At 38.1% G+C, this 13,121-nt stretch overlaps 1 protein-coding gene across 5 annotated transcripts in view; it reads left to right on the forward strand.

The window, feature by feature from the left end:
• Nucleotides 1-13,121, forward strand: part of LOC306857670 (supervillin-like) — a 133,529-nt gene that overhangs the window by 54,630 nt on the left and 65,778 nt on the right. For all 5 annotated transcript variants that reach the window (XR_013783128.1, XR_013783129.1, XM_079397709.1 and 2 more), the window contains 2 exons: nt 6,086-6,120; nt 12,234-12,295. Coding sequence is in view for 3 of the 5 variants with exons in the window: in XM_079397709.1 (XP_079253835.1) it covers nt 6,086-6,120; nt 12,234-12,295 (97 nt within the window). In the remaining 2 variants the exon portion in view is untranslated. The remainder of the gene's footprint in view (nt 1-6,085; nt 6,121-12,233; nt 12,296-13,121) is intronic.

A 13,121-nucleotide genomic window follows, 5' to 3' on the forward strand; every position in this document is an offset into this window, starting at 1 on the left:
AATAAACGAAAAGCATGTCATCATCAATGTCTTCTCTCTTGCTGGATCAACATCTCACCTAGCTTTTACTCAGAGATGGTCCCAATAATGTGCTTAAAGTCAAGTCAAATTCAGTTAGTGCATGATTACATTACAAAAATGTTAATAATCCTAAATTGTGGATAATTAAGCTAATAAGCTATATATCATATGCTGAAGGAAATTTCTGGAGTGTTAAAGATTAAAAGAAAAAATAACAACAAGAACCGTACAGAACCGAAAACCGTGACCCTAAAACCGTGATACGAACCGAATTGTGGGTTTTGTGAACCGTGCCACCCCTACTCCTCAACCACCACCAGTGTGCAGCATCCACTTGGATGATGCGACGGCAGCCACAGGACAACGGCGCCAGTGCGCTCACCACACACCAGCTACAGGTGGAGAGGAGAGAGAGTCATAGAGCCAATCAAGTGTATGGGGATTATTAGGAGGCCATGATAGAGGCCAGTGGAGGGAATTTGGCCAGGACACCGGAGTTACACCCCTACTCTTTACGAGAACTGCCATGGGATTTTTTTTTTTTTAATGACCACAGAGAGTCAGGACCTCGGTTTAACGTCTCATTCGTAAGACGGTGCTTTTTGACAGTATTGTGTCCCCGTCACTATACCGGGGCATTAGGACCCACACAGACCACAGGGTGAGCACCCCCTGCTGGCCTCACTAACACCTCTTCCAACAGCAACCTTGCTTCAGTGGGCAACCAGTCTTGGGCTGCAGGGTAATATGGCTGTGGCAAATTATTCCCTTTCAAAAATACAAACCCGATTCCAAAAAAGTTGGGACACTGTACAAATTGTGAATAAAAACAGAATGCAATGATGTGGAAGTTTCAAATTTCAATATTTTATTCAGAATACAACATAGATGACATATCAAATGTTTAAACTGAGAAAATGTATCATTTTAAGGGAAAAATAAGTTTATTTTAAATTTCATGGCATCAACACATCTCAAAAAAGTTGGGACAAGGCCATGTTTACCACTGTGTGGCATCCCCTCTTCTTTTTATAACAGTCTTTTATAACAGTCTTCAAACATCTGGGGACTGAGGAGACAAGTTGCTCAAGTTTAGGAATAGGAATGTTGTCCCATTCTTGTCTAATACAAGCTTCTAGTTGCTCAACTGACTTAGGTCTTCTTTGTCGCATCTTCCTCTTTATGATGCGCCAAATGTTTTCTATGGGTGAAAGATCTGGACCGCAGGCTGGCCATTTCAGTACCCGGATCCTCCTTCTACGCAGCCATGATGTTGTAATTGATGCAGTATGTGGTCTGGTTTTGTTATGTTGGAAAATGCAAGGTCTTCCCTGAAAGAGACAACGTCTGGATGGGAGCATATGTTGTTCTAGAACTTGGATATACCTTTCAGCATTAAGAGACGCTATAAAAGGTGTAGTTGTTTTATAGGGTCAAATTTATAAACTGCAGTTAACTTAAGTCATTAACAGTGACTGGTTTCTCAGTGAGAAACTTGAGAACTGTTAAGGCATGGAAAGTGGGCGTGTAGCCTACACATTCATTCACAAAAAGACGCAGTTGGATAGTTTGAATAAACACACATGAGAAACACACCATTGTTACTGAGTCTGCGCTCACAGAACCAGGTTTAAAACTTTGCCCCGGCATCTCCACCAAACTGTAGCAAGTTATGAGATGAACATAATTAATCATAACGGGTTATCAATTATATATTCATCTTCAGGAATTAACTGTAGCATTAATAGTACAATAAAATGATTTGTTCGTCCGCAGTACGGACAGTTTTAATCGTCTATTGACTCTAAGGAAAATTATTACTTTGGCCACTAATACATCGCTCATAGAGCATGTAACAAAACCGGAACGTTGAAGTGACCTCGTTCTGTGAGCAGCAGACACAGAAAACCAAGTGTGAATACATATGGATGTGTATTAAACTACACTACAGGGGAACATGGGACATTGAACTAAACACAAACATACACACATTAAACATAGATGCCAACGGAAGGAAGGCATGGAGAGAGAGAGAGAGTGCTCGCATGCAAGAGAGAGCATAATGGCAGGATTTGCACATCAGCTAAACACAACCTGTTAGAACCATCAAAGAATTGCATCATCTTAATCAAAATGGGTCGAAGCCTAGAAGCGCATCTAAATAGTTAACAAGTTAAAAAAAATTAACTCCTAAAGTTAATTCCGTTAGGAGTGAAAGCTTAGTCATTCCAGCCATGGGTTGATTGGCCCGAAGTGAATCGCCAAAGTTACTGAACTCAAAACTGCCAGAAGCATTTGTTTTTTAACGTGTATGTACAGTGTTGGTCTAAATTCTATAGGTTCTAATTGAATGTACAGTTGTGTATTCACCAATGTTGAAAGGTAAGACGGTGTTTCAACTTGCAAAATTGACAACTAATTCAACGTTAATCCAACGTTTACAGAATGACCTTAATACACACATGCTGAAGGTAAGACGCCACAATATCAACATTGATTCAATTTGCAAAATCGAAACATAATTCAACGTTGATTCAACCATGGTACCCAATATTGATTCATCAGTGAAGAAGCTGTAGTCCCTACGAGCCATAGCTGTAGGCATTAAACTGCCATAATTTTAAAAGACAATATCTCCGTTTGCATTGAACTTTCAGCGTCGTAACTTTGCAGATATTGTATGTTCAAACAGCAACATTAACGTCAATTGAATAACCAACACTATCTCCACCCTCAATACCACGACTGAGGTGAGACACTTGAGCAAGCCACCGAACCCCCAACTGCTCCCCGGGCGCCGCAGCATAAATGGCTGCCCACTGCTCCAGGTGTTTTTCACTACTGTGTGTACACTTGGATGTGTTAAATGCAGATCACAAATTCTGAGTATGGGTCACCATACTTGGCCACACACCACTTCCCCCTTATGTATATGCACAAATTTGCATGAAATATGTGTGCAAACATTTTCACAAACGAACCATGATTCACCAAAAATGTTTGTATCTTTTTTACAAAAAGTTTACAAAAAATAAATAAAAATCTAGCACAACCAAAGTCTCACATATTCAAAAGGAACTCTGGGTGGCCTTATATTCATGTTAAGATGAAAATGTTATTATATGTATTAAAGGTGTTTATTGTGTTTGAGGATGGAACATTTGGCATTGCTTGAGGATTTTGCTACACATTATCCGAGAGAGTAATTTGTTTGCTGAAAGTGATGAAAGGCTGTTAGTAAAAGGTTGTGTGGACGTCTCTTATGGAGATGGTTTGGGTGCATTTTATTCAAACTTATAACCTTAGGGGCACACAGTTGCTCATTTAGAATACTCCAGATTCAGTAACATTACAACAAGGTAAAGAAAAAAATTGTATGCATGTGTTGTGAATTAGGTGGATTTTTTTTTTTTTTTGTGTGTGTGTGAGATTTTATCTTATACAAAATAATTGCACCAAGTATTTACACTATACAGTATATCCATTTGTATGTATATAAATATATTATACATTTAATTGATATAAATTGTGTTTTAAAGTGCTAAACTAAGTGAAAAAATGTCTTGGTAACACTTTATAATAACGTCCAGTTATAAGTAATTTATAAGTGATTAGTTAATGATTAACTAATCATTTACAAAAAATTCATAAGCGATTAATAAGTGATATGCTAACAATTTGTGTATGTTTTGTTAATTCATTTAAAAGTCATTTACAAGTAATTAGCTAATGATGAACTAATCATTTACAAAACCTAACTATACATTCACAAATGATTAAGTAATATGCTAACGATTTATAAATCTGTCATAAGTTATCTTTATAAATAGCATCATGAAATAATTAAACACATCCTTAATGGTTAATAGTTACTAGTTAATATATTATTAATCACTTATAAATCATTGAAATGTCAACATTGTACTATTATCTCAATAAACATTATAAATCATTTACAAAGCTTTCTGCATCCCCTAATCTAAAGTGTAAACTACTCATCACTTGTAAATGTTTTACAAACCTTCCAGGTTACAGGTTGTTTGTGAATATATATATATATATATATATATATTTACGCACACACGACTGGAAACCATAAAGTTTGTAAAACATTTACAACTGATGATTAGTTTACACTTTAGATTAGGGGATGCAGAAAGCTTTGTAAATGATTTATAATGTTTATTGAGATAATAGTACAATGTTGACATTTCAATGATCTATAAGTGATTAATAATATATTAACTATTAACCATTAAGGATCTGTTTGATTATTTCATGATGCTATATTTAAAGATAACTTATGAAAGATTTATAAATTGTTAGCATATACTTAATCATTTGTGAATGTATAGATGTTTTGTAAATGATTAGTTCATCATCATCTAATCACTTGTAAATGATTCAAAACTTATTCTACAAAACACAGATAAAAATATTAACATATCAATTATTAATCATCTATGAATGCATAGTCATGTTTTGTAAATGATTAGTTCATCATTAGCTAATTACTTGTAAATTACTTTTAAATGAATTAACAAAACATACACAAATTGTTAGCATATCACTTATTAATTGCTTATGAATGTTTTGTAAACGATTAGTTAATCATTAACTAATCACTTATAAATTACGTATAACTGGACGTTATTATAAAGTGTTACCAATGCCTTTTGTGATGTTGAATGTGAAAATAAGCATAATTTGGTTATATTATGTCTTTTATCTTATTTAAACTTTAAGTGCTAAAGTCCGGTGGGTAAATTTCACTTCCTATGAAGTTATTTTAAATGTTCCATATGTCATCTGAAGTGCCTTTCTGAATGGAATTTCACTTAAAATGGTGGAACACCCTATGAAGTTTGCTTACAGGAAAATGGAGCACACCTCTAGACTTGCTGTTTAGCTATTGGTGTTATCAGTGGGTGGGACATTCATTCTAGAGAGCATTGGGTTGCACAAAAATCTGTGTAATGCAGTATGAATAATATTTTTTCAGATTTTTGTCTCATCATGGGCAACATTTATCACACTGTAAAAAAATAAATAAATCCAGCTTTCGAAAAGTTCTGCTAACCAATGTAAAGAAGTAGCCTGAATAAAGAATTTTTAGTAGGAGAAGTCAGTTTAATTTTTTGTGTGAACTGAAGAAAAATACTCTAAACATGTCGCTAGAAAAAGCTGTTTTGTTTGCCTTATTTAGATACTAAGGCAATGTAATTGCCTTATGATGTATTTGTTGTATTTGTTCACAATATATCCAAATTTTCTCCCAACTTTTCAAATTGAGTCATCTGAACAAACAATTTTACATTGAACGATATTGCACAGGTTCCCAGCATGCATTGCAGCTTGAAAACATTTTATGTTAATTATTATAAAAATATTATCATTGTTTTAAATTTTACTGGCTTAATTTATGCTGCTGCTGCTGTTGTCACTGTCAGTTAGCTGTCATGTGGATCAGAGTTCATATTATTACTGATTTAAAATTTGTTGATTCTCACCATGGTTTAGAAGGTACTGTATATGTGCATCTCATTGAATCTAGTTTAATACATTTGTCTTTCAGCATAAATGTTTGCCTTTAATTTTAAGAGGCAAATACTACCCACATTGTGTAGAAGGCTTTGAAAATAAACATAAATCTAAAAGAAAGAGGATTGTTAAAAAATTATTAGCATTGCTAAATGCTAAAAAACTTAGCATGCTCTGACAGATCTTGTAACACTCAGTAGACACTCAGTAGTTTTATTCATTAAACTAGATGAACTAAATGCTTTTAAGTTGTCGGTTGCTAGTTGAGTTAAGTTAAATTAAGTGCGATAGGTTGCCTTATTTTTTGAGTTAGGTCAACTTTTTTACAGTGATGTTTTTATCTATCACTGAGTCCCCATCCTTATCCGACTTAAGCAGGACAATCGAAGTGCCGTGAGGGGCGGCAAAGCAGAGAAAGGGTTTTAAGGTTAAGCTGTGTCATTTTTTTTTTGTGTGTGGTTCCCACATATTAATCTATAAACTTATTAATCATTGCCTTCCTCTCTCTCTCTCTCTCACACAGTCTACTGGAAGCAGAAGCAGCCCAGAATCCACAGGGTAAGTCTTCCTTTCATTGATTTCAATGAGCCCCTTTATGAAACACATAATTTCTTTCTCTTGCCTCCATTCACTCTCACTTTTTAAAAAGCACAATTTTTGGACTCATTACGTAGTAGTAGTACATGAATCCACCTTTTTTCAAACTAGTTTACTGCAATTTGTCACTGATTCTGGTTCAAGACACTTCAACTAAAATGACTGAAAAAATTAAAATAAAAAAATCGGTCCCACTTTACATTTGGTGGCCTTAACTACTATGTACTTACATTGAAATTAATAATTTGGTACAATGCACTTATTGTGTACATACATGTTTTTACATTGTACATATTTCATTATAAATATTATACATATTTTAAAAATACCAATATGTAATTACATCTGTAATTAATTTCTGTAATTACATTTATAATTACACTGTTGACCCATCCCTTACACCTTAACCCACCCTTAAACCTACCCATACCACCAAACCTGTCGCTAACCTTAACCATATCCCACCTCAATAGCAAGTGATTTGAAATACAATATGACCACAGTAAGTACATTGTACTTATTTTTTGATGTAAGTACATAGTAGTTAATGCCACCTAATATGAAGTTTGACCAAAAAAATCAAATAATAAGTCTGGACTACCAATAATTTATACCCTGGAAACCTGGAGAAAAGTTTTCAGGGTACAAAGTGTGTTTTCAGTGATTCAGTCAGAGGTTGTCAGCTAAGATGCATGTACTCTTCCCACCCATTTTCATTTTAACACTGAATTTTTTCACACTCAACATCACTTTTGCGGGTGTGCCAAGTACCAAGTTTAGGAGCTACTCTATACACCTACTTCCTACACCCCATAATGCTTTGTGCAAATTATGGGAGTATTAACAAATTGCTATTAGCAGACCATGAATAACCCCAAAAGCTCAAATGAGTGAGTCTTTCAGGATATATATTTGCAGTGGCAGGGCCACGACTTTGGAATACCCTGCCTTTAGAGATTAGAATGGCCCCTTCTCTGTCTGTTTTTAAGTCCCTGCTAAAAACCTATTTGTTTTCCTTAGTGTATTAATTACTGTTATACAGTATTTTTTAAAGGGGTTGTTCTTATTTTTATCTGATTTGCTGATTATAATTTTGCTCTTCTGTAAAGCACTTTGGTCAGCTTAGCGGCTGTTGTAAATGTGCTATACAAATAAAATGAACTTGAACTATTAGGTTCTATTTTAATAAATTTTTAAATGCAATTTATTTCTGTGGCAAATGAATTTTCTGCAGTTGTTACTCCAGAATTTGGTGTAACATGATTCCTCAAAAGTCATTCTAATATTCTGATTTTAATCTCAAGAATAATTTATTTTTAATATTCATACCTGAGATTTTATTATAATATAATATAATATTTTTGTGGAAACTGTGATGTGTCCTCCTTGATAAATGAAATTATTAATTTCTTAAAAAAATAAAAATAAATAAACACAATTTACTGACCCCAGATGTTTGAATGGTAGTGTGTATCAGCTGATACTGGGTATTTTTAAGTGCTCTTTTCTGCTTATTTTTACATTTAGATTACTTTCAAGTTAATCTTCATTAACACTAATAATGCAATGATACTTCGTATCATTTTTTTGCTCAAAATGAAAATCAGTTTTCCGTACTTTCAGTTATAATATTTTGATGCCAAAATTGACCTGTAGCTTTTGTTTTTAGTGTTTACATTTTTTTTTTGTTTAAATGATTAATGTCAATTGTTTGCACTTATGACTTATGTCTGCTTTAATGAATGAGATAATGAATGTTCAGTAACCAACAACCACAGCTACGTGTAAGAACAACCACATTTTTTCAGCCACATGAAGTATGATTACTTTTGCCAGATCTGAAATTGGCCCCCAAGCTATGTAATTAGAGTACCCCTGCTGTATGGGTTGGTTTGATTGGTCACTTCCTTTAAAATGCTTTGCGATGAGGTCATTCATTTGAATGTGTACATTTTTAGGATTTGTCCCATCATTGACGTCTCTGGAGGAGTTGGACATTGTTGTGAAGTCATCTGCCATTTTACTGTATCAATCCATGCCGTGATAGCAGTCTGGTTACCATTCAGACAAAAACAGGAAAGTCAAACTTACAAAGGTTTCAACAGCAGTTATGCCCAGTGTTGTGCACCTCACAGACTGCCCCTAATGTTATACTGGACTATAAAATAAGATGCACGAAATACATCACTGCACTAGGGCAGTGATCGTGATCACGATTAATGCTTTTCTCAATTAATTAATAATTTGCCCCCTGATTATTTATCCTAATTAAATAAATAAATAAATGCAGTCTCTTCCAAGTGACCCTGTTTCTGAATATGTGTACTTTCCTATTGCACAGTATCGAAAAAGCAGTATACCAAATAAGTAGGATTTTTTGCTTATATTTGATATAGTAGGTGAAAGACTCCTGCATGACGTACTATGTCCACTGAGATTCTGAAGTGTGCAATCACTCATTTTTCTGTTCCATGAGACCATGGGAGTTTTGTCCTCTTTTAAAGCTTTTACGAATCTTGAGGAAGTGAGGATTTTCTTCTTTCTTTCTTTTTTTGCACTAATGGAAATTATCAGCAAGAGGATGAGGAATGCTAATGAGTTACACACATTTAGAGTACACTCATCAAGAGACAAAGTCTGAGGAGAATCCTGAAAATAAATAAATAAATAAAAAATAATAATAATATATATATATATATATATATATATATATATATTGTGACGAGTCGGCTGCCTCCCCCCTAATATCATCACCACCCCGTCCCATATTCGCCGCCCTTCACCAGGCTCCCGACGGGAGTGGGTGTGTGAGAGAGGAAGGGCGCTGAAACAGCCAGGGCTGGCGGCGTGTGATGAGGTGCACCTGATGTGAATAGAGCCTCATCACCGCCGCCATTTAAATGCCGAGCGCGCCTCTCCTCGAGAGACCGGTCTCTTCCCTGTGCATGCACGCCATTCCCTGTGGTGTCCTCGTGGGTCCAGGAAGGGAGCGTTGAGGGAAGTACCCGCCGCCGCCAGAGACGCGAGCCGCCGAACCCGCAGTCCGGTTGATACCGCACCCGTGGTAAGGCTGTCGGGCCAGGATGCCGGGCCGTGGAATCCCATCGAGCTTCGGAGGATTAGGAGGTAGACGAAGCCGCTACAGAAGCCGCCGTCCCCCGCGCCCTGGACCTCCAGACGGGAGCGCGTGTGGCCACCGGACTCCGCCCCTTTCCTGGACTCTTTCTTCTCGAACACTGCCCCTCCTTGACGATCCCCGCAGCTAGACGAGGACACCAGATTCCCCGTTTATTTTGGACACTTTTTCCCCTTGGACACTTATTTTGATATTTTTGTTTAATAAAAACCTCTCCGAGGCCTGACGCCACGCCCACTGTGTCTGTCGTTTGATCTAGAGGGCTGCATTGGGATTGGGACCCGCCGGGTCCCGCGGGACCCAACGCAAATCTCGTGGGAGCGGGCGGTTTGAACTTTGCTGCGGGCGGGAATGGGCGGCTAAAAAAAACCACTGCGGGATCGGGAGGTAGCCTAGCGACATGATGTCATTGTCAACAAAATCAAAGTACTTGAAGTCTAAAGAAACGCGCGGTAGCCTAAGCGTTTTAGATGTCCCCGATAGCCCAGGCTATATTCATCTTCCCTACCAGTGCGTCAGAATACATGCAGGTCAGGAAAAGAAACAAACATGAATCTCTTTAATAATAGCAATACAATACTTTTTTTTTTTCCTACGGGACGGGAGAAGACACAAAATCAATGCATCTCTATTATCGTGCGGGAATAAATTCTCAGAGTTTTGCGGGTGCGGGCGGGAGTGGACATACATATTGCGGGAGCGGGTGGGAGTGTAACACACACGTTGCGGGAGCGGGCGGTAATGGTCAGAAATTCGGCGGGCGCGGGCGGGAGCGGGATGAAGAAAACAGTCCCGCGCAGGGCTCTAGTTTGATCCTCCTGCCACACTGGTGGAGAATGCGGGCAGGCGGAGCCTAGACAGCGCAGTTGGGCAACACCTGTTGGTGTCATCCCCCCTCGCTCGCAAGAAGCCGTGGAGCCTGCACGGGGACGGAGGAACGATGGGGACAGTTCCTTTTGTGTCGTTACCCCGTGGTTGGTTGAGGCTGTCGACTAATACCCGCTTTCTCTGTCCCGGTTCCGGCGCGGTGCGAGAGGGAGAGTTGCCCGGAGAGGAATTCCTGCCCCGACCGCTTGAGCCTGGTTGAGGAAGGTAGCACTCCGGCGTGGGCGGCGACCCTAGGACGGGGATGTCGCTTGGGGTGGGGGGCGTGACGAGTCGGCTGCCTCCCCCCTTATCATCACCACCCCGTCCCGTTTTCGCCGCCCTTCACCAGGCTCCCGACGGTAGTGGGTGTGTGAGGAGGGGCGCGGAAACAGCCAGGGCTGGTGGCGTGTGATGAGGCGCACCTGATGTGAATAGAGCCTCATCACCGCCGCCGTTTAAATGCCGAGCGCGCCTCTCCTCGAGAGACCAGTCTCTTCCCCGTGCATGCACGCTGGTGTCCTCGTGGGTCCAGGAAGGGCGCGTCGAGATGGGAGACTGCCGCACCCGTTACGGCTGATGGGCCAGGATGCCGGGCCGTGTAATCCCCTAGAAGCTCCGGGGGCTAAGGAGTAGGACGAAGCCGCTGGAAGAAGCCGCCGCCACTCGCTCCCGGACCCGAGAGGGGAGCGCGTGCGGCCACCGGACTCCGCCCCTTCCCTGGACCCTTCCCTCCTGAACACTGCCCTCCTTCACAAGCCCCGCAGCACGACGAGGACACCAGATCCCCTGTTTATTTTGGACACTTTTTCCCCTTGGACACTATTTGGACTATTATTGTTTAATAAAAACCTCTCCGAGGCCTGACGCCACACCCACTGTGTCTGTCGTTTGCTCCTCCCGCCACAATATATATATCATGCTTTCCACAAATATTTCAAGAAGCACAACTGTTTTCCTTTTTGATAATTATAAGAAAGGTTTCTAGATCACCAAATAAGCATATTAGCAAAATTTCTGAAATATGTGACACTGAAGACTGGATTAATGTCTGTTGAAAATGTAGCTTTATTATAGGAATATATTATAATATATTACAAAACTGTACTTTTAAATTGTAATATTTCACAATATCACTGTTTTTACTGTGTTTATATCAAATAAATATGGCTAAAAACTCATCTGTTCCATCTTTACTTGACCCTCTAACTCTAGGAGGGTCTTTTTATTAAAAAAAATAAAATAAAAAAAATAATAATAATAATTATCTGTACTGCGTTAGGCTAACCAAGACTTGTAATAGCACTTGCACGTTGTTGCTCTTTTGTTGGTTTTGATTGCTTCTTATGTCCTCATTTATAAGTCACTTTGGATAAAAGTGTCTGCTAAAAGTAAATAAATAAATGAAGCCTTAGTAAGCATGAACGACTTAGCTAAAAAACTAAATCTTACCAACCCTAAACTTTTGGACAGTATTGTATATCTATTAATTATATACTAAAGCATATTAATAATAAACATCTTTCAAGAAATTTAGTATTGCAAACTTATTCAATTTAAGTAGATACTACACTTACAGCAATATGAATTCCTTTTAAATGACATTTCTTGATCCTGTTTTCTCATGATTTAATTGAAATGGAATTGAAAAAGCATTTTCACCTCGATTCTGAATGTCGCAAATCCCTGGTGCTCATAAAGGACTGTATTATGCAAACTCATTTTCGCAGGTTCCCTTTTCCCAGCCTGTCTTATCACACTCTCACTGGACAGGTGGTTTTCATATAGTCATTTCTGTGAGGTCTGTACAGTGGGTTGATGTCAAGAGAAGTACTTGATGATAAGTGTTTATAAAAGAGCTTTAGTTTGTTTGTGTGAAGGGTTATTTTTCTAGTAAGTATCAAAACCAAAACAAACTGTGAAGCAATACTTCTGGGAGTTGCTGGGAGCAACACTTCATTCAGTATGTCTGATATTATGTCCAGTATGAGTACATTTTACTTCAGGCAAGTTGACTGGTGTGCATACATGTGCGATTGCGCACGCTCAGACATTCCTCTGTGTGTGTTGACAGACGACGGGAAAGCAGATGATGACGCCAAAACCGGTATGCCTGCCAAGATGTGTGTTTTAAAAGTAAGTGCTCTTGATCTGTAATCACTGTAATGGACATGATTGATTTCACTGTCACAGGTATAAAACTATAACAAAATATATTTTATAGGAGTTACAGGTGGATTGTATTTCAGAACTAGCAGCACCAAGTGCAATTCCAGCTCTTCCTTCTCATTTAAAAAAAAAAAAAAAAAAACTTTTACAAGTTGTAAATTTCGCATTGGTGAATTAGCCTTCTGGATTGGTGTACAAATTCATATTATGACTGAACAGTCAATTAAACGTATTGTTGTCAGCTGAGTTTTTCAGTTGTCCTGGATGGAGGTTTCTGTAAAGCCTGTCAGCTGTGTATTGGTATAAGAATGCCTGAAAGCTGGACTTGAAGGCATCCAGGTGTTCTCAAGGACAGTTGAATGAAAACAGCACATTTTCCTGCTTACATGAGGAAAAAGGAAAATTTTAGTAAAAGGAAAGCTCTGAGCTCTGTGTCTAAAGGAATGCTCTGTAAATTATATTTTTCAGACCAGAGAAAAATCATGGACATTAACATCAAAATTGTATTCAATTACAATTTAGTTAGACTATATACTATTATATTGTTAACCTCAATTATTTGTAGCACAATCCATTTTTAATCAGGAACATTCCTTTTGTGGAATCCTGCATATTTAATGAAAGTTAATGGGTTTACTGGCTTTACATGAGCTGAAAATTTTTATTTCACACATGTAAGCTTAATAATTTAACACATAAGGTTAATAAGAGATTTTCTGTTATGACATGTCCTGGAAATGGCAATGTTAATGTATTTGGTCTTGGCAGAATAGATCTGCTAAACTGCTGCTGC

The sequence above is a fragment of the Barbus barbus genome (genome assembly GCF_936440315.1).
Source record: "Barbus barbus genome assembly, chromosome: 38".
Taxonomy (NCBI): domain Eukaryota; kingdom Metazoa; phylum Chordata; class Actinopteri; order Cypriniformes; family Cyprinidae; genus Barbus; species Barbus barbus.